At 57.8% G+C, this 20,209-nt stretch overlaps 1 protein-coding gene across 1 annotated transcript; it reads right to left on the reverse strand.

Moving 5' to 3' along the window:
- Positions 1-1,260: 1,260 nt before the first annotated feature.
- LOC136170389 (collagen alpha-1(I) chain-like) lies at positions 1,261-19,724 on the reverse strand. Its single transcript, XM_065938535.1, has 15 exons — positions 19,646-19,724; positions 19,130-19,321; positions 16,340-16,427; positions 15,915-16,088; positions 13,492-13,570; positions 13,254-13,332; positions 12,743-12,841; positions 12,503-12,610; positions 5,357-5,589; positions 5,174-5,306; positions 4,776-5,061; positions 4,060-4,210; positions 3,011-3,258; positions 1,666-1,842; positions 1,261-1,618 (listed from the first exon to the last, which is right to left on the reverse strand). Exons 1-15 carry the CDS (start codon positions 19,722-19,724, stop codon positions 1,261-1,263), a joined length of 2,484 nt encoding a protein of 827 aa, XP_065794607.1.
- Between the last annotated feature and the right edge of the window lie 485 nt (positions 19,725-20,209).

Below are 20,209 nucleotides of genomic sequence, written 5' to 3' on the forward strand. Positions count from 1 at the left end.
CCATGGGCATCTGATGATGATGGGGGCGCCACCAGGGACTTAGGTTGCTGCCCGATCTCCAGGGTCTTTTTTCTTTTTTAGGGAATACATTGTGATAAAGGAGAGTGTGCAAAGGTATTTAAAATAGCAGGTATCTTTTTTGATTTCTACTGCAAGCTTTTACCAGTATGAGAGGAAAAAAAATGTCTTCACTGGAATTCTGTGCTCCCAGCAGCTCTAAAAGCTTGCTTTCCTCAGAGGATGTCCGCAGGGAGTGTGTGCCCCTGAAGGAAGCAGGGGTGGCCAGGAGCATCCTTCCTAGCTGGTGTGTCTTTCAGCCACATGCACCAGAAGATCCTAGGGTGATTTTAATAAAAGGTCAGATCTGCTGCACAGAGTCTTCCTTCCTGTGACTAAATGCAGGGCAGAAAGGATAGTGATGTGTCCCATTATCGACACCCTGAAGCCTCTCGTGTTTCCATTGCAGTGACTGCCTCTGGCTGTGTTTGTCTGTCTGCTTTTTCTTTTTCAAATTAAAAAGTTTTTTTTTTTTTGGTCCCATGGTATGTGGGATCCGGGGCTTCCCTGGTGGCTCAGTCTGTAAAGAAACTGCCTGCAATGTGGGAGACCTGGGTTCAGTCCCTGGGTGGGGAAAGGAAAGACTACCCATTCCAGTATTCTTGCCTGGGGAATCCCATGGAAAGAGGAGCCTGGTGGGCTACAGTCCACAGGGTCACAAAGACACAACTGAGTGACTAGTTCCCCGACCAGAGATTGGACCAACACACCCTGCCTTGCAAGTGCTGAGTCCTAAACCTCTCGACCACCAGGGAAGACCTGTGCATTTCTTCCTTAAAGTCTGATGAGCTTTGCAGAGCCCATTTGAGTCTGCAGAGATGTCAGTCTGGTTTTAAATCTAAACCATTGGCAAAGGCGTTGTTCTCATTTGACTGATGGAAAACACCCCTTTCAACAAAGAAAAAAACCACTGATTTTTCAGAAATTAATATTTTTTGCAGTAACATTTGAAGAGCCATCAGTATGAACAGAGCCAGGGAATCACCACCTCTCTGGAGCTCTCCTTCCAGAGCGATTTTGAAGGTGAGCCCCTCACGCTTTCCGGAGGGGCTTCCGGGCGGGACCTGGGCTCGGTGGGGATCCTGCAGATTCCGCTTTGCTCTTGGCAGCTTGCCCAGACTCTTGCTAATTTATTCAATTCACCGGATTCAAGGCAGGGCAGCGAGTCCCCAGACACGGCTTGAAGCATCCTTAAGAAATGTTTTAGTTGCTGCCAGCACCCGAGGCTTCTCTGGTGTCTCCTCGTGGGACGGGCACGCTGAAGGCTCTGCCCGCATAGACAACACCGCACGGTAACACCTCCGAGTAGAAGGAGAGGGTGTCTGTGTGTGCGAAGTGGAAGCTGAGATTTGCAGGGCCCGACGCCCAGATTCCGCTGCAGGGCCCAGAGCGGGTACCAGGCTCGGCCTGTGCTGTGGTGGGTGCGCAGTTCGCCGGTGGTGGGGTGACTTGAACAGAATCCTTCCAGAGAACCAGCGGGCTACGCGGTGTGAGCTTCGCTGTTATTCCGTCGAGAGATGGCTCGGGGTGAGGCAGTCGCTGTTGCCGTGAGCGCGTCGTCCTGAGAGACAAACGCGCCCGCGGCCTGGTCGGCCGGCAGACGCCCACCTCCACGGGTTGCTGGGGCTCCTCAGCCGCCGGTCCCCGGGCGGTGGGGGCCCCGGGGCCAGGGGAAGAGCCGCACCCTCACGGCCTGCTGCGGGAGGAAGGCTCTGGCTTGCGTGTGGGTTTCCAGCAGTTGCGGTGCCAGAGCACGTCTCAGAGGAACGCAAGCCCAGCCCGTGACTGGAAGAGAAACGGGAGCTTCAACGAAGCTGTTCTCACATGACGTTCCCTCGAGCGCCAACAGGGCTCCTCTCAGACCGGCAGTCGGGGCCTGTGTCGCATTATTTTTGTGAAGACTGCTGGCTGGTGAGGGAAGGTGTTGTTTTAAATTTAGTAACGCGGGCTCTCGCGTCTGCCAGCGGGCGTGGCGGCTACCGCGGCTTCAGAAAACCCAGGCCATGTCGGATTTTAAGCGGCTCTAGTCCTCCCGCCCGAGCTGAGCCGAGCCGAGTCGAGTCGAGTCGAGCCGAGCCAAGCCGAGTAGAGCCAAGCAGAGCCGAGCGGAGTCGAGCCGAGTCAAGCCGAGCCGAGCCGAGCCGAGTCGAGTCGAGCTCAGCCCAGCCGAACCGAGTCGAGCCGAGCTGAGCCGAGCCGAGCCGAGTCGAGCCGAGCCGAGCTGAGCCGAGCCCAGTCGAGCCGAGCCGAGCCGAGTCGCGCCGAGCCCAGCCGAACCGAGCCTAGCCCAGCCGCTCCCTCCCGAGCAAGAGCCCCTGAAGCGGATGCAGGCGTGAGGCCGCCACAGGCACGCGTCCCCTCCTCCCGCGGGCGGCGAGCCCGCCCCATTGGCTGCGCCTCGTTGCCAGGACTCCGTTGCTAGGATCTCGCTGCCTCCAGCCCTGGCAGGAAACATGCCATGAATTATGGATGCTTGATTTTCTCGGAGAGGCCTGATCTGTGATGCAGATGAGCTCCGAGTTACCCCCTTTCTTCTGGCTTCTTAAGGGGGAAAAAAAAATCAGAGTTTTAAATCAGAAGCTGGCATTTACGAAGTCCCAGTTGCCACTAGAGGGGCTGGGCCGCCGGCGTTAATTCTTATGCAAAGAGAGGGCCAGGGGTCAGTGCCTGTTATTTGTTCTGGAAAAGCTTGTAGGATTTTTCACTGAACCCTGTGACCCTTTGGGGGCATCCTTTTTGTGTGTGTGTGATCAGAGACAAAATGGGATAGAAACACTAGAAGTGGCATTTTCTGCATTTGAGACACTCTTCCTCCGGGCCCGCGGGGCCGGGAGCCGGGCGGGGTCGTGTCCTTAGCTGGCGGATCAGCGAGGACCCGTCTCCCACCTGCCGCTTCGGCTCCCTCAGCCTCCACCCCAGAGGCAAAGAAACGATTACCGACAGCCTCCCTCGCCTTTCTTCCGTCCCTGGAGCGTGGACCACCGAGGCCGCGGTCATGGCGCCCTCCCTCCCTGATGCGGGAGAGCGGCCTGGCCCCGTTTCCGGGGCCCTCCCGCCCATGGCGGCTTGTGTTTCTGGGCCGGCCTCCACACGGTGGTGTCTGCTGCCCTCTGGGCGCAGCGGGGACAGAGGGCCAGGCACCCCGGCCCCACCTTGTCGCCGCCCCCGCACTGGGCTCAGAGCAGGCCAGCTGGGCAGCGTCTGAGGGCCCAGAGCTCGGTTAGCAGCGCAGGAGCTCGTTCCGCAGGGAAGGCCTGGGGATTAGAGCCCCCCTTGAGGGCCCGTCCTGCCCGCGGAGGGGAGTTGGCTGTGCGCCCTGGCTTTGGGCTCCCCCGTTCCACCCACGTCCCCGCAGCTCCCCTAACCCCAGACCTTGCCCTGGAGGCAGGACTTGAGGCTCCTGAGGACAGACGGGACTCACAGACGTGGCCTCCGCGAGAGAGGAGGTGACCTATGCCCAGCACTCAACACAAGAAGCCTGTTCTCTGGAAAAGCCGCGAAAATACCTGTCATTACCTGCCCAGACCAGCAGGCCGTCTCTCACCACCCGGAGCCCCACGACTCCTACGCGGAAGAAAGAGGAGAGAGAGAACTTTATTTCAAAGAGGCAGAGGCTTTATTCCAGAGGGACGGAGAAGTGGTTTAGGTGAAAATTACATTTGTCACCCCCGCATCACAGCATTTATTGAGCGATGCCCGGTTCAGCCCAGGAATTTCTAAGCATCACAAGACCCCAAAGATGAGAGGAACAATCAACCGAACTTCCTTCCAGGACATTGAGTCTGCGTCTGAAGTCTGAGCCTTTCCATCTTTTTGTTGCAGGGATGGTGGGGGTGTGTTGTTTTCAGAATCGCAGGGACAGTTTTCATGAAGAGCCATGGGTTACCCACTCTTTCCAGGGTCACCGGGAGACAGTCACTGTCTAAGAATCATCGATTGTGTAAGAATTTAAAAGCAGCGAAACAGAAGAGCTGGGAGTCCCTGGCTTTCTCCCGCATCCACCCGCAGAGGTGGCGGGCAGACAAAGGTGGTCAGTTGGAAGAAGGCGGCAGAGTCCGGGTGCTGGATGCAAGCGTGCAAGTGGCTCGGTCCTTCCTGCCCGAGGCCTCCGGTCTCGTCACTTCCCGTGGCGTATGCGGCCGGCCTGGGCACCCTGCGGGGAGGTGAAGACGGGGCACCCGGACAGTCACCAGGGCTCCTGTAGCTGGTGGAACTCGGGTGACGGGCTGACGGCACCCACGCTGGAGGCCCATGAAGGGCTCCTTTTGGGAGCGTCTGAGGCAGGGTCACAAAGGGTCAGACACGCCTAGGGCAGCCGAGCACGGACGCTGTGCAGACAGGCTCGGAGGAAAATGGTGTCTGAAAGGGATGTTTGGTTTTATCCAGTTTCTTGTCATGAAAACAGTGAGACAAACCAACACCGAGGAGAATCCATCCAGGATTCAGTCTGCGAGCCAAGAGGTGACACCTCAGCTGAAATAGAACAAAACCAGGCGTCCCTCCGTTTCTGTGCTAGGCAAAATCTACGCCAGTTCCAGGACTAGTGACTGTTATTGAAACACGGCCTGTCTGGTTGAACAGCTCGGAGTGACTGTTGGCGCACGGTTAGTTCTGTGGGCCCTCCGACATGTCAGGCGCAAGCAGCAGGGTAACTGCTGGGAGGACAGATGGGTCAGGATGAGCATCGCATCCCACGTCACCGCCCACGGGAGACGCACGGAGTGCGAGGACAGGCTGGGAACGGCGGGCTTGGGCCGTGGACCAGACGGCTGAGTGTGGCTTTAGCAGAGTGGATGAGACGCAGGTCAGAAAGGGAGGCGATGCTGGCCGGCCCAGGGGAGCCTGTGTCCGGGCCACTCCTGGTTGAACTGAGGAAGCTAAACCTCCCGGTGACGATCAGGGGCCGGCCAGCTACCCCCACGGGGTTCACGGGGACCCCTGCCCAGCTGGGGATGCGCGGTGCCTGAGCCTGTTCGGGTGTTTCACGTCGAGGAAGTAAGGTTTCTGAGGGTGGAGGGTGTGGGGGGAGGTCACGGTGCCTGGGTCTTGTCCAGGGAGACCAGGTGGAGGCCTGTGTGGTTGGCACCTGTGCTTTGCACCTGGAGAAGAAGCTCACCTGGCCGCCTCTGGCCGCACAGAGCATGGGCTCTTGGCCGGAGGTGAGGCGTGGACGCCACGGAGAGTGGGGAGGACGGTTCCTGCCCGAGTGCCCACAGGGGGCCGATGCCTCTCCACGGAGCTTCAGGAGCCTGCATCGGACCCAGTGGGTGAAGGTCCCGAGATGCTGTGGGCGTCTTACAGGATGTGGGCTGCTGTCTGACTGCGGTGGGTCCAGCCCAGTGCCCTGGGGGTATGGCCCCGAGACACGGGTCAGGATCACAGGAGCCGTGGGGGTCCACACAAGGGGCCACATGGGCCAGTCCTGTGAGTCTGAAGACAGGCCCCTACTGATGGCGCGGGGGGCACCCCGCTGGGGGCAGGGGCGGCCCTGCTGCTGGAGCAGGCGAGGGCACCCAGCCTGCGGTCCCCACGCTGGACAAGCCAGTGGAGGGGTGCGGTTCGGACGGAGGGGTGAAAGCGCGTGTCTGGGCAGACAGGGTCCCTCCTGTGTCCTTCTCCCCAGTGGAGAGTGGATGTGGTCGGCCTCTCCTGCCTCTTTAAGACCCGCTCCCCGTCTCTGGTCTCATGTGTGTCACTATCTTACTGTCTCCTGGGAACTTCCCTGCTCCCCCTCTGCTTCTGCACTTTTTGGGGGACTGGAAAACACGTGTCCTAAACTTGGGGTTCTTATGCTGGTCTTCGCTGCTCGGCACGCGCCTGGTTTAGTTTTTGCATTTCTTTTGTTTTTTTCAAACCATTTCATTTTAGACATGTTCTTCTCAACTGTATATATTTTTCAAGCTCCAATTGGAGATTCTATTTTAACCGATAATTAAATTCAGTTGCATTTCTTGTGAAAGTGGATGACTTGGGATTTCTCGCTACAAACCCATTTTGTGTTATTTCTCAGTTTCCTGTCATTGCTCCTCCCCCTCCTGCATGGTTTGCTGTTGGATCCATCAGGTTCCCTTCTTCTCTTCATCCCTGCAGGATCCCGTTCTCGTGGGACGACCTTCACGGAAATAGGACGCCCGATCCCCACATGAGCAGGTGTCCTCTGAACACACTGACCTTGGGTGGCTTCACCTGATGGCTCCACCCTTCTCCCGTGTGATTTCCATCTGGCATTTTAATTCCATTTTGTTTACAATCCTACCCTAACATTAGCTATTTTTTAAAAAATGTATCATTTATTTATTTTTGGCCGTGGGGTTTATTTTGGCCAGGTCTTCGTAGCTGCGCGCGGGCTTTCTCTAGTTGGGGCAGGGGACTGCTTTCTAGCTGCGGTCTGCGGGCTTCTCACTGGCTTCTCTTTGCCGTGGTGCACGGGCTTCATTACCCTGAGGCATGTGGAATCTTCCTGGACCAGGAATTGAGCCATGTTTCCTGCCTTGGCAGGCGATTCTCAGCCACTGGACCACCAGAGAAGTCCCCCAGACGAGTTACCCTGATCATCGCTTCTTATAGCCAAGTCTTTCTGAGATACACTCAGGCCTTTACGACGGTTCCCATGGCTTTGGCTTCGGCTTTTCACCATCTTCCACCAACATGCGTCTTTCCTTTGTGTTTTTCCCCCACGTTAGATTGTGCTTATTTGCTTGTCTTCTTTCTTCCCGTTTTTAAATCTGGAAACACTGCAACCCCCCCGGGATGGTGCCCAGTAGCACCGCGACCACCTGCGTGACCGCCCCCTGACCCACTCCTTCAGGTTCACATCTCTCTGTTCTCTCTCTTCTTAGTGTGTGTGTTGACTGACAGGGGCACAGTTTTTTAAACATTGTAAATGATGCACTTTATTATTTTTATGCTCAACTCTCATTTATCTTTATTTTAAAAAATTTTTATTGAAGTATAGTTGATTTAAAATGTGTTAGTTTCTGCTGTATGGCAAAGTGAACCAGTTATTAGTCACCCAGTCGTGTCCGACTCTGTGTGACCCCACGGACTGTAGCCCACCAGGTTCCTCTGTCCGTGGGATTCTCCAGGCCAGAATACTGGAGTGGGTTGCCATGCTTTCCTCCAGGGGATCTTTCCAACCCAGGGATCATACCCATATCTCCTGCATCTCCTGCATTGCAGGCAGATTCTTTACCCCAAGCGCCACCTGGGAAGCAGGGAAGCCCTCACATGTTGGAAAGAAACAGCTACTCTTGGTTCCTGCCCAACAGCCGTCAGTTACCAGCGTGGGGGATCTGGCAGTTCACATGCAGTAGGTCCAGAGCTCTACACATGCCAAGCTGAGAGTGACGTGAATTGATGTCACATGCGTCCTCAGCGGCTACGCACAACCACTGCATACACCAGCTCAGGGTTCATACGTCATGCCCTCTGCAACTGCAGACTGGAGCAGAGAGGGCAAGAGCAAGACTGTGGGTCTGCTGGAAACCTCCTCCGAGACTAGCACACCCCTGCTGTCTTGAAGGGAAGCTCTGGCAGGAAATAGTCCCGGGTCGTGCTCAGGGCCCCCATCCCTTCCCTTGCCAGGCGGTACCCGGTGCAGCTGGAGTTAGCCCCGTGGGGGGCAGTGTGGGACCCGCATGGGCCCAGTGGCCTCCCCGTCCTCGCTGTCTGCAGCCCTTCCCACCTCATGCCAGGCCCCCGGATGGAGATAGTGCTCCGCATACCCTTTCCCCTTGGTTCAGCCTTAGTTTCACTTTTAGGGCCCTTCCCTCAGCTGTTTCTTCCAAACATTCTATTAAAATTTTTATTTCTCCTGTCACAGGAGTTCTTTTAGATTCTTTGTTCTGTTCTGTTTTAAATAGCATCTTGCTTTCCCCCCCGTGGCTGCAATATCTTCTCTCATCTCTCTGAACATTCTAATTATATTTTCTATGAAGTTTTCCTCTCCCTGTAGCTTTTGTTCCATAAATAAAGCCCTTGGGCGTGGGCGTCTCCGGGTGTGCAGGGATCTGAGTCAGGCTCTCGCAGCTGGCTCAGTGGCCTGCGGCCCTCTCCCCATGGGGCCCGTCCACCGCTGCCTCCTCAGGAGGCCACAGCCTTGCTCAGCGTGTGAGCCTTGCTGCTGGTGTCTATGTGTCCCCGTGTGCCCACTGTCCGGGTGTCCCCATGTGCCCACCGTCCGGGTGTCCCTGTGTACCCAGTGTTAGGATAGCCCCGTGTGCCCACTGTCTGGGTGTCCCCATGTGCCCACCGTCCGGGTGTCCCTGTGTACCCAGTGTTAGGATATCCCCGTGTGCCCACTGTCTGGGTGTCTCTGTGTACCCAGTATTAGGATATCCCCATGTGCCCACTGTCTGGATGTCCCCATGTGCCCACCGTCCGGGTGTCCCTGTGTACCCAGTGTTAGGATAGCCCCGTGTGCCCACTGTCTGGGTGTCCCCATGTACCCACCGTCCAGGTGTCCCTGTGTACCCAGTGTTAGCATATCCCCGTGTGCCCGCTGTCCGGGTGTCCCTGTGTACCCAGTGTTAGGATATCCCCGTGTGCCCACTGTCCGGGTGTCCCCGTGTGCCCACTGTCTGGGTGTCCCTGTGTACCCAGTGTTAGGATATCCCCGTGTGCCCGCTGTCCGGGTGTCCTCGTGTGCCCGCTGTCTGGGTGTCCCCATGTGCCCACCGTCCGGGTGTCCCTGTGTACCCAGTGTTAGGATATCCCCGTGTGCCCGCTGTCCGGGTGTCCTCGTGTGCCCGCTGTCTGGGTGTCCCCGTGTGCCCACTGTCTGGGTGTCCCTGTGTACCCAGTGTTAGGATATCCCCGTGTGCCCGCTGTCCGGGTGTCCCCGTGTGCCCACCGTCCGGGTGTCCCTGAGTACTCAGTGTTAGGATATCCCCGTGTGCCCGCTGTCCGGGTGTCCCCGTGTGCCCACCGTCCGGGTGTCCCTGAGTACCCAGTGTTAGGATATCCCCGTGTGCCCGCTGTCCGGGTGTCCCCGTGTGCCCACTGTCCGGGTGTCCCTGTGTACCCAGTGTTAGGATATCCCCGTGTGCCCACTGTCCGGGTGTCCCCGTGTGCCCGCTGTCTGGGTGTCCCTGTGTACCCAGTGTTAGGATATCCCCGTGTGCCCGCTGTCCGGGTGTCCCCGTGTGCCCACCGTCCGGGTGTCCCTGTGTAACCAGTGTTAGGATATCCCCGTGTGCCCACTGTCCGGGTGTCCCCGTGTGCCCGCTGTCTGGGTGTCCCTGTGTACCCAGTGTTAGGATATCCCCGTGTGCCCACTGTCCGGGTGTCCCCGTGTGCCCGCTGTCTGGGTGTCCCCGTGTGCCCACCGTCCGGGTGTCCCTGTGTACCCAGTGTTAGGATATCCCCGTGTGCCCGCTGTCTGGGTGTCCCCGTGTGCCCGCTGTCTATGTGTCCCCATGTGCCCACTGTCCGGGTGTCCCCGTGTGCCCGCTGTCTGGGTGTCCCTGTGTACCCAGTGTTAGGATATCCCCGTGTGCCCGCTGTCTGGGTGTCCCTGTGTACCCAGTGTTAGGATATCCCCATGTGCCCGCTGTCTGGGTGTCTCTGTGTGCCCGCTGTCTGGGTGTCCCCGTGTGCCTGCTGTCCGGGTGTCCCTGTGTACCCAGTGTTAGGATATCCCCGTGTGCCCGCTGTCTGGGTGTCCCCGTGTGCCCGCTGTCTATGTGTCCCCATGTGCCCGCTGTCTGGGTGTCTCTGTGTGCCCGCTGTCTGGGTGTCCCCGTGTGCCCGCTGTCTGGGTGTCCCCGTGTACCCAGTGTTAGGATATCCCCGTGTGCCCACTGTCCGGGTGTCCCCGTGTGCCCGCTGTCTGGGTGTCCCTGTGTACCCAGTGTTAGGATATCCCCGTGTGCCCACTGTCCGGGTGTCCCCGTGTGCCCGCTGTCTGGGTGTCCCCGTGTGCCCGCTGTCTGGGTGTCCCTGTGTACCCAGTGTTAGGATATCTCCGTGTGCCCACTGTCCGGGTGCCCCGTGTGCCCGCTGTCTGGGTGTCCCTGTGTACCCAGTGTTAGGATATCCCCATGTGCCCGCTGTCTGGGTGTCCCCGTGTGCCCGCTGTCCGGGTGTCCCTGTGTACCCAGTGTTAGGATATCCCCGTGTGCCCACTGTCCGGGTGTCCCCCTGTGCCTGCTGTCTGGGTGTCCCTGTGTACCCAGTGTTAGGATATCCCCGTGTGCCCGCTGTCTGGGTGTCCCCGTGTGCCCGCTGTCTGGGTGTCCCTGTGTACCCAGTGTTAGGATATCCCCGTGTGCCCGCTGTCTGGGTGTCCCCGTGTGCCCGCTGTCTGTGTGTCCCCGTGTGCCCGCCGTCTGGGTGTCTCCGTGTGCCTGCCGTCTGGGTGTCCCCGTGTGCCCGCTGTCTGGGTGTCCCCGTGTGCCCGCTGTCTATGTGTCCCTGTGTGCCCGCTGTCTGGGTGTCTCCGTGTGCCCGCTGTCTGGGTGTCCCCGTGTGCCCGCTGTCCGGGTGTCCCCGTGTGCCCGCTGTCTATGTGTCCCCGTGTGCCCGCTGTCTGGGTGTCCCCGTGTGCCCGCTGTCTATGTGTCCCCGTGTGCCCGCTGTCTGGGTGTCCCCGTGTGCCCGCTGTCTATGTGTCCCCGTGTGCCCGCTGTCTGGGTGTCTCTGTGTGCCTGCTGTCTGGGTGTCCCCGTGTGCCCGCTGTCTATGTGTCCCCGTGTGCCCGCTGTCTGGGTGTCTCTGTGTGCCCGCTGTCTGGGTGTCCCCGTGTGCCCGCTGTCTGGGTGTCCCCATGTGCCCGCTGTCTGGGTGTCTCTGTGTGCCCGCTGTCTATGTGTCCCCGTGTGCCCGCTGTCTATGTGTCCCCATGTGCCCGCTGTCTGGGTGTCTCTGTGTGCCCGCTGTCTATGTGTCCCCGTGTGCCCGCTGTCTATGTGTCCCCATGTGCCCGCTGTCTGGGTGTCTCTGTGTGCCCGCTGTCTGGGTGTCCCCGTGTGCCTGCCCTCTGGGTGTCTCCGTGTGCCCGCTGTCTGGGTGTCCCCGTGTGCCCGCTGTCTATGTGTCCCCGTGTGCCCGCTGTCCGGGTGTCTCCGTGTGCCCGCTCTCTGGGTGTCCCCGTGTGCCTGCTGTCTATGTGTCCCCGTGTGCCCGCTGTCTGGGTGTCTCCGTGTGCCCGCTGTCTGGGTGTCTGCATGTGCAGACTTTGGCATATGGCCCCCTTCAGTGTGGCTGGCCTCTGCCCTCAGTTGGTCCTGGGGTCTCGGTCCAGAGACCTCCCCTGTTGCCCTCCCTAGGGTGAGGCTGTCTTGAGCTGGGTTGGGCAGGGTGGCCTCTTAGCTGGGCAGCAGGGGTGGGGGGTGCAGGGACCCCCTCCCGAGTGGAGGGCCTGCTGCAAGTGGTTGGAAGGGCTGGGGGAGGCAGGCCTCTACCAGCCCTTCTGGAACAGTCCCAGCTGAGACGGAGGCTCCTCGGGGCCACATCTGTGCGTGTGCATGTGTGCGTGTGCACATGTGTGAGCACGTGCATGTGTGTGTCTGTGTACATGCGTGAGCATGTGAGCATGTGAGCATGTGTGTATGTGTATGCGCATGTGTGAGCACGTGAGCATGTGCACGTGTCTCTCTGTGCACATGTGTGAGCATGCTACGTGTATGCATGCGTGTGAGCATGTGCACGTGTGTCTGTTTGAGCATGTGTGCACGTGTGTCCATGTGTGTGAGCATGTGCACATGTGCGTGCGCGTGTGCGCACGTGTGTGAGCATGTGTGCACGTGTGTTTGTGTGTGCACGTGTGTGTACATGGGTATGCAGCCCCATCCTTGGGCTCAGCCTGTCAGTTCTGAAGGGCGCTTCAGTTCCACTGTGCACTGCTGGGCTGGCAGGGGCTCCAGTGAGACCACATGCGACCACCCCCTTGCCCCCAGAGCCTCTGGTCCCACGGTCACCCCAATGCATGTCCTGCTGGCTCAGCTCGATCTCGGAGTTGGCTCCCCGGGTAATCCAGTGGGCAGCTCTCCCACACTCCCACCCCACTATCCAGCCCTTCCCCCAGCCTTCCATCTCGAGATGTCCAGGGTCTGTGGTTTGAAAACAACCACAGTACACCCATGCACCCACTGTAGACCTTGGCACCCCAGTATAGACCATATGTCCCCATACAGACCACAGCACCCCTTGTAGACCACAACACCTCACTATAGACAACACCCACTATCGACCACAGTACCCCACTAAAAACCATGACACCCCACTATAGACCATGACACCCCACTATAGATCATGACACCCCACTATAGACCATGGCACCCCATTAAAGAACCATGGCACCCCACTATAGACCATGGCACCCCACTATAGACCATGGCACCCCACTAAAGACCATGGCACCCCACTATAGACCATGGCACCCCACTATAGACCATGGCACCCCACTATAGACCATGGCACCCCACTGCAGACCGTGACACTGTACCCTGAGCTGTGAGTTCAGATGGTTTCAGCGTGAGCCGCCGGTGGATGTCGGGGTTGGTGCACGAGTGTGGGCCCGGCACAGGGGGTTTGACACGGGGCCCCTTTGGTTCTGAACATGGGCAGTGTGCTCGGAAGTCGCCCCGCGGGGCTCATCTCCCCTGCTCCTGCTTGTCCTGTCAGCTCCCGCCGCCCTGCTGAGAGGGAAGGGCGGCCCTGGTCACCTCCTCGGGGCTTCCTCTACTTAAGCCGAACGTCTGGAGGCTTGTATGCAGCACTGGACACCTTTCCTGGGCACCCGACACCCGGCCTCCAGCGCCCAGGCCAGTCCCCTTGTGGTCGTCTGGGGTGGGGTGAGGATTAGGGTCATCTCAGCCTCTCTGCTGCGCCTTGCACTCCACTGATGAGTCTGATTTAACAGGCATCATTGCAACGATAGCTCAGCTGGTAAAGAATCGCCTGCAATACAGGAGACCCTGGTTTCATTCCTGGGTCGGGAAGATCCGCTGGAGAAGGGATAGGGTACCCACTGCAGTATTGGGCTTCACTGGTGACTCAGCTGGTAAAGAATTCACCTGCAATGCGGGAGACCTGAGTTTGATCCCTGGGTCGGGAAGACCTCCTGGAGGAGTGGATGGCAACCTATTCCAGTATCCTGGCCTGGAGAATCCCATGGACAGAGCAACCTGGCCAGATACAGTCTTTGAGGTCACAGCTAGCTGGACACGACTGAGCAACTGAGCTCTGCACAGCACGGTTGAACGTGGACAGGAGAGGAATGGTGGCTTCTGCCCCGAGACGCAGCGTGGATCCGGGCTCATGCCCGAGGGGCGCCTGGGGAGGGGGCCGCGTGAGGGGCTCGAGGGGAAGGAGTCACACGGGGTCAGGGAGGAGTCCCAGGGAGGGGCTTACACGGGTCATGAGGGGTCACGGGGGGCACAGCGGAGTCCAGCGTCTCTGGATGGCCCACCCCGGGCTGGAACCTGGACTCACCTGGACCCTCTGCCGCCCAGCAGTGGAGGCAGGCCTGCCCTTCCCCAGGCTGGCATGCGTGTGGGCGGGACGGCTGCTGCTGCAGGACCACGTCAGCCCGGGGTTGAGGTGTGGGGGGCGTGACCGCTTCCTCGGGCCAGGCCAGACCCGAGCTGCCACGTGTGCACCGCCCCACCCTGTCACGCGCTCTTGGACTTAGCGGTCAGCTTTTAAGAAGGCGTCCACATTTCCACTAAATTCTGTCCTGTTCTTTAGGGTTTAAATGGCAGTGTTTTCTTTTTCATGAATCGAGAGCCAAGTCCGGGAGGCTGGTGTGTCCCCCTGCCCCCTTCTTTGGGCAGATTTTCAGATCAGATGAGTCTGATGACAGATGATTGGCCCACATCCTAGGAGATGCGGGTGGACCTGACTTCACCCCCTTTTAAGCCAAGGTTGCAGGTGTCCCAGGTGGGCGCCCTTCGGGACGGAGCCCCCTGTGTGCCCGGGCAGCAGAGTCACCATCCGGGCCAGCTCAGGGGCCTTCTCTCCTCGGCTTCTCATCTCCTACTTCCTTCCTCGGAGAGTGACTGTGGCCACCACTCCACACTGGGTCTGGGAGGAGTCAGGAGGGCAGGCGCCAAACACGGAGCCCGGAGCGCACAGCCCCTCCGATGGGGGTGGGGGTTGAGGTCACGCACCGTGTGGACCCCAGTACTCTCTGTAACATCACGGCTGAGAAAGCCCCACACAGTTTCAGGGGCTGCAATGGGCAGACACACAACGGAAAAAAAAATAGGAATTTTTTAGGTGAGAATGTACAACTCAGTTTTGCAGACAACACACCTTGGGCTTCCCTGGTGGTTCAGATGGTGAAAAATCTGCCTGCAATGTGGGAGACCTGGGTTCGATCCCTGGGTCAGGAAGATCCCCTGCAGGAGGAAATGGCAACCTACTCCAGTATTCTTCCCTGGGGAATTTCACGGACAGAGGAGCCTGGTGGGCTACAGTCCATGGGATCAAGGAGAGTCAGAACGGAAGCGACGGAGCACGCATACGCACACATTCAAAAGCAGGGAGAGCTTGGGCTTGTATGGATTCGCTCGTTAATCACAGGTGAAGTCAGGGTTCCCCAAAGCACTCTCTGAACAACAGCTGTGGGTGTCATGCGTGCCCCGGGGGCCGAGCGACTGGCAGGCGGTCGCCCGCGGGCAGGATGGGAGCCTCCCGCAGCCGTGTTCATGTCTCAGCCTGACGTGGTCTGAGCGGGTGCAGAGCAGCAGGCGGACAGCGGATGTGATAACGGGGTTAGAACACGGGGGACACATCTGCCTAATGAAGCAAATTTCAGCCCTGGCCTGAAACGGGTGCGATCGGACGTAAAATCACACTTCCGTCTGCGCACAACCTTGTCCTGGTGGGAGGGCGGCTGCCGGCAGAAAAGCCCAGAGCAAGCTCTGCTCCCTCTTCTCTGCTGTGATGGTCGCACACCCGAGGCACTCGGGGCGTTCTGGGTGGCTCTGTCGGCAGGTGATGGCAGCCTTTTGTGTTTTGTGCAAGGCTGGCTGTGGTGTGTGTGCGTGCGTGTGTGTCCCCCTGTAAGATTTTTTTGAGGCAGGCTGCTGTTTCTCTGAATTCAAATAATAGCCTAATTAATTTTAATATTCGCCTGACTGTGCATCTAAGTCAGTTGCAGGATGTGTCACAGGAGGAAAATACTAATAGGAATGTGCCAATTTGCAGCTGAAGTAGGGCCGCCTCTAATAGGAGCTGAAGGGCTTTGTATTAACCCCCGACAATGGGGCGAATCAGCCCACACGCTGATTACTTAGGCAACCCCCAGACGCAGTCACGGGCCTATTGAAATTCCAATCACTCCCTCCCACTCTTCCCACCTATGTAATTGTCAACTGGCCCTTATCATCATTTATTATGCAAAATTGAATTTTTTTGAAGCGTGGAGAATGAAGTAATTTCGTATGCAAACAGTTAAAACTCTCATGTGTATTCTGATTCCATACATGTTGATAAATTCACTTATGATGAGTGACAGTGTGAGATTTTGGGGTCGGGCCGGTCAATCCGTGGAAGACACTGATGAAAATGATAAAGTAAATGCCAGAAGTGTCCCCGACGCGTCTTGGGATGAAATGTGCAAAATGTCAGTCTCGCCGACGTCTATTAATAACTAAATATGATTGTGCGTGATGAGCAGAGATTTCCATGGTGATTGAAGGAGAGTGTCTTCTGCTCCTTCCAGCTGTCGTTGTTAGAAATTCCTATTGCTTTTCTACTGATAAATGCATAATGACCTTTAAAACCCTTTCACCGTTAAAGCCCCTGTTGTTCGTGATTCTGGAGTTGAGCTGGGGTCTGTCTTCCCCTCGCGTTTGGGGCAACATCCAGCCTTTGTTACGAGTCCCTCTTCCCCATTTTCCCCGCCGCACTCTCCTGGCTGGGCTCCAGGGTGGATGGCCTCGGCGGCCGGCTCCTCCTGTCCCCTGGGACCAGCTGCTCTCAGGGCGCCTTGGGATGCCACGGGAGGGAGGCCCAAGCTGGACTCTCCCGGGGGCAACCCCAAGGTGACCGCCCAGAGGGCTGGGGCTGAAGAAGCACCGGTCCTGGGGGAGGGAAGCCGGTGGGAGCTGTCAATCAGAGCATCTCCGTGGTTACAGGCCAGGCGCTCTGTTATCATCACTCCATGCTTGTGAGCTTTTAGTCCACAGATGTCCTCATGGAGCCTCTAAAAATGTTCCCAGTGTGTGCTGGGGGCGCAAGGGTGAAGATGAGTCAGACAGCCCCCGCCCCCGCCCCCCTCCAGGACAGCACAGGAGGAGAACAAAGGAGGGCTCGGGGGAGGCGCCGCCTCTACTGAAGCCCTTCCCAGAGGGTTGGTGGAGCAGGGCCGGGCGGGGGCTGCCTCTCTTTGTTCTGACCTGCAAGTCCGGGCAGCACCGCTCCTGTCCAAACGGCGGAGATCCTGATGTCATGCGGCTCTGGCCGCTGCGGGAGGGACAGAGTCTTCCCTCCACATTTGTTGTTGGTCAGTTGCTCAGTCATGTCTGACTCTTTGTGACCCCATGGACTGCAGCACGCCAGGCCTCCCTGTCCTTCACCATCTCCCGGAGCTTGCTCAAACTCATGTCTATCGAATCAGTGATGCCATCCAACCATCTCAGCCTCCGTCTTCCCCTTCTCCTCCTGCCTTCAATCTTTCCCAGCATCAGGGTCTTTTCCAGTGATGCTCTTTTTTCCTGATACTCTTTGCATCAGGTGGCCAAAGTGTTGGGGCTTCAGCTTCAGCATCAGTCCTTCCAATGAATATTCAGGATTGATTTCCTTTAGGATGGACTGGTTGGATCTTAGGATGGTGCTTAACTCTTGAAACACCTTTCCTAGGGTGCATTCCCAGTCCAAGTTCTGATGACAGAAAGTAGGGAGTAGATCCGTCAAGACTGTGGGTGATGCTCGATGCTTTTACAGTGAACATTGTTTAACAAAAAAAGAAAAACTCAAAAAGTCAAACACAAAGAAATCCACGCAGGCAAAGCGAATGAGCCAGGACACGGCAGGACCGCAGGCCGGTGGATGGACGGGTGCTTCTTGGTGACACGACCTCCTGCCCTCTGGTGTCCCCCAGGCCCAAGGAAGAGAGGTCAGTAAAGCATGTGCTAGAGGCAAGTCCCTGTGGCTGGTTGAGGGTAGGATGTTGGCTTCCCTCTCACTAAGCTATATTAAGTATTGACCCCGTACTTGGAGCTGGGTCTCTGCAGTTATCATTGAGAGGAGGGCACCCTGGAGGAGGTGGCCAGCCCAGCACAGGCGTCCAGAGGGGAGAGGGAGGTGCAGACACGCAGGGAAGGCCCTGGCAATGGAGTTGGGGGCTGGGCTGATGCTCTGAGAGCCTGGGAGACCCGCGGTGCCATAGGTACATGGGCTGGAGGTGTGAGAGCCTCCCCTCCGGGGGCCACAGAGGGAGCCCAGCCCGCCCACCCGGAGGCAGACTTCTGGGCTCCAGAGCCGTGTGGGGTTCAGCGTGCCCCAATACGACCCTTGTTACAGCAGCTTCTTAACTTCTACGAGGAAGAGGGCTGGTATTCTGATGTGAAACGGGGTGATCTGCCCTCAGCCTGGGGAATGCTCCATCTTCCATGAACATGGGATGTCCTTCCATTCTTTCAGATCTTCATTTCTCACAACAACACTTTGTAGTTTTCAGAGTGTACATTTTATGTTTCACTTGTTAAGTTTATTCCTAAACAGTTCATTCTTTCAGATATTATCTTGAATGTAACTGTTTCCATAATTTCACATTTTAGTTTGTTCATTGCAAGAGGATAGAAATATAATTGCTTTTATATCCTGACCTGATCATACTATTTTGCTGAACTGGTTTATTAGTTGTGAGAGTTTTTCAGCGGCTCCCTTAGGATTTGGCACACACTGCATCATGTCGCCTGTAACTGAGGACAGTTCTGCTTATTCCTTTCCCACTTGGATGTCTTTTATTTCCTGTTCCTGCTTCGCTGCCCAGGGGGGAGCCCACAGCAGGTTTATGGATGGCTGGGTGAGACTGGACATCTGTCTTCATGATCCTACAGGGAAATAAGCCATCAGCCTTTCACAGTGAAGTGTGACATTGGCTGTGGGTTTTCCTTCAGCTGCCCTTTGTCAGGTTGAGAAATTTCCCTTCTTTTCCTAGTTTGCTGAGTGTTGTTACCACGAAAAGATCATGGATTTGTCAAAGGCTGCTTCTGCATGTGTTGAAATGGTCATGTGGTTTTTTTGTTTTTTATTATATCGATTTGATATATCCCTTTATTGATCTTCAGATTTAAATGATTTGTGTTCCTGCGATAAATCCCACCCAGTCCTCATGTATCACTCTTGCACGTTGCTGGATTCAGTATGCTGGGGTTTGTTCAGGGTTTCAGTTCAGTTCAGTCGCTCAGTCGTGTCTGAGTCTTTGCGACCCCATGGACTGCAGCACGCCAGGCCTCCCTGTCCATCACCAACTCCCAGAGCTTGCTCAAACTCATGTCCATTGAGCTGGTGATGCCATCCAACCATCTCATCCTCTGTCGTCCCCTTCTCCTCCAGGCTTCAATCTTTCCCCGCATCAGGGTCTTTTCTAATGAGTCAGCTTTTTGCATCAGGTAGCTGAGGTACAAAGTGCTTTAGGATTTTGCTAATGGTCGACTTGAAATTTGCTGGTATTGCTATTGCTAAATCTCCAGTCCTGGGACCAGGGGCAGGAGATGTGCCAAAACGTGCCCTTGAGTTGTGTTAGACACCACTCAGCTGGCATCTCATTGGACCATGGGCCCCCCAGCCTCTGCTCTCGAGGTGGCCCTGGGCCCGCGGGGGCGGGTGCTGTCCCGCACGGCGCTCGTGTCCACAGCTCCCCTGTTTCTGTCCTGTCACGGCTGGTCCCACGTGGGTTCCCTTCCAGAGGCCAGCACTTCACTGTTCAGAGGAGGCAGAGTGACTGCAGGGGCACTTGGGGTCAGAGCCTCAGGGGTCCTGATGGCAGATGAGGAGGAGCTATCGGAGTGGGGACAAAGCCGACTGGTCCCCCCGACCTCAAATGGGGGCAGGAGGGCCCGACTGGTCCCTCCTGACCTCGGATGGGGGTGGGAAGGAAAAACTTGTCCCCTCCGACCTTGGATGGGGGCAGGCAGGACTGGCCAGCTGGTCCCCCCGACCTCAGATGGGGGACAGGAAGGACTGGCTGGCTGGTCCCCGCTGACCTTGGTGTCTCGTCTGCTGTCCCCCGTGCTCTGCTCACTGGCCTCAGTGGGAGGATGTGGCCACCCAGCACCACTGTTGCCTGATTTCTTCTCCAGGGCAGGTCCTGCAGAGAGCGGAGAAATGGGGAACATGGGCCGAGCAGATTGCAGTGGGAGAAAGAGCCTGGGAGGCCCTCCGCCTCTGAGAAGAGTGGCCTCTCGGCTGCTCTGGGCCAGCCTCGGGCCAGCACCCCCTGCCTGCCCGCCGGCAGCTCCTCGGTCAGGGTAGTCCCAGGTCCCAGCTCCCACGCCGTGCCCTCTGGGGCCGCCCCCTGCTCCCAGCCCCATTGCAGCACTGGGTGTGAGCACGCGTGCGTCCTCGGTCTGCACGGCTGTCCATCTCCCAGGTGGGCTGGACCTCAGCCTTCCTCGCCCTCCGTGGCTCCGACCTCCCCGCGGGCTTTGTGCCCCCTCGGCCTCGCTGGAGCTGCACTGTGACTGTCCACTGCCCGCCCCCGAGTGTGACATGGCGGGGCTTTGCGCGCCATGCTCACCCCCGGTGCAGACGGCATCTTGCGGGTGAGTATCCAGTACGTGCTGGATGAGTGGACGGAGCAAAGTCTGCCTGCAGTTTGCCTCAGCCCCCGCCCTGGAGTCCCCCGCATGCGGATCTCTTTGCAGAGGCCATGTCCCTCTCTCTCAGTGGGTTTTCCTTCAGAGAGACCCCCTCCGGTGGAGCAGAGAATCAAAACCTCCTAGTTCCCGACACGGAAGGGCTCTGAGGGACCCCGTCTAGCCCCCCTTTACGGGGGTGAACCTGAGACTGGATGCAGCTGGGGATGGTTCCCAGGACCCTGCATCCCTCCTGCCCAGCTGGTGTTCCTGACCCCTCTGTGGGAGCCAGCCGCCTGGGTGGACCAGCTCCTCAGAAACGTGCTCACGTTCGAGGTGGGGGGCCCAGAACTAGTGTCTTCTGCAGCTCTTTTTCAAAGAATGGATTAGCGACTTCTCAC

The sequence above is a fragment of the Muntiacus reevesi genome, chromosome 6 (assembly GCF_963930625.1).
Source record: "Muntiacus reevesi chromosome 6, mMunRee1.1, whole genome shotgun sequence".
Lineage (NCBI taxonomy): Eukaryota > Metazoa > Chordata > Mammalia > Artiodactyla > Cervidae > Muntiacus > Muntiacus reevesi.

Bases quoted from the DNA above. Each gene is read 5' to 3' on its own strand.
- LOC136170389 (XM_065938535.1), bottom strand. From the start codon at position 19,724: ATGTCACACTCGGGGGCGGGCAGTGGACAGTCACAGTGCAGCTCCAGC. The intron at 1,843-3,010 runs GCGAGGGAGGCT...TTTCTCTTCCAG, and splicing joins GCTCCAGGGACGGAAGAAAG to TCACGGGCTGGGCTTGCGTT. The intron at 1,619-1,665 runs GTGGGCGTCTGC...TTTGTCTCTCAG, and splicing joins AGCCCCAGCAACCCGTGGAG to GACGACGCGCTCACGGCAAC.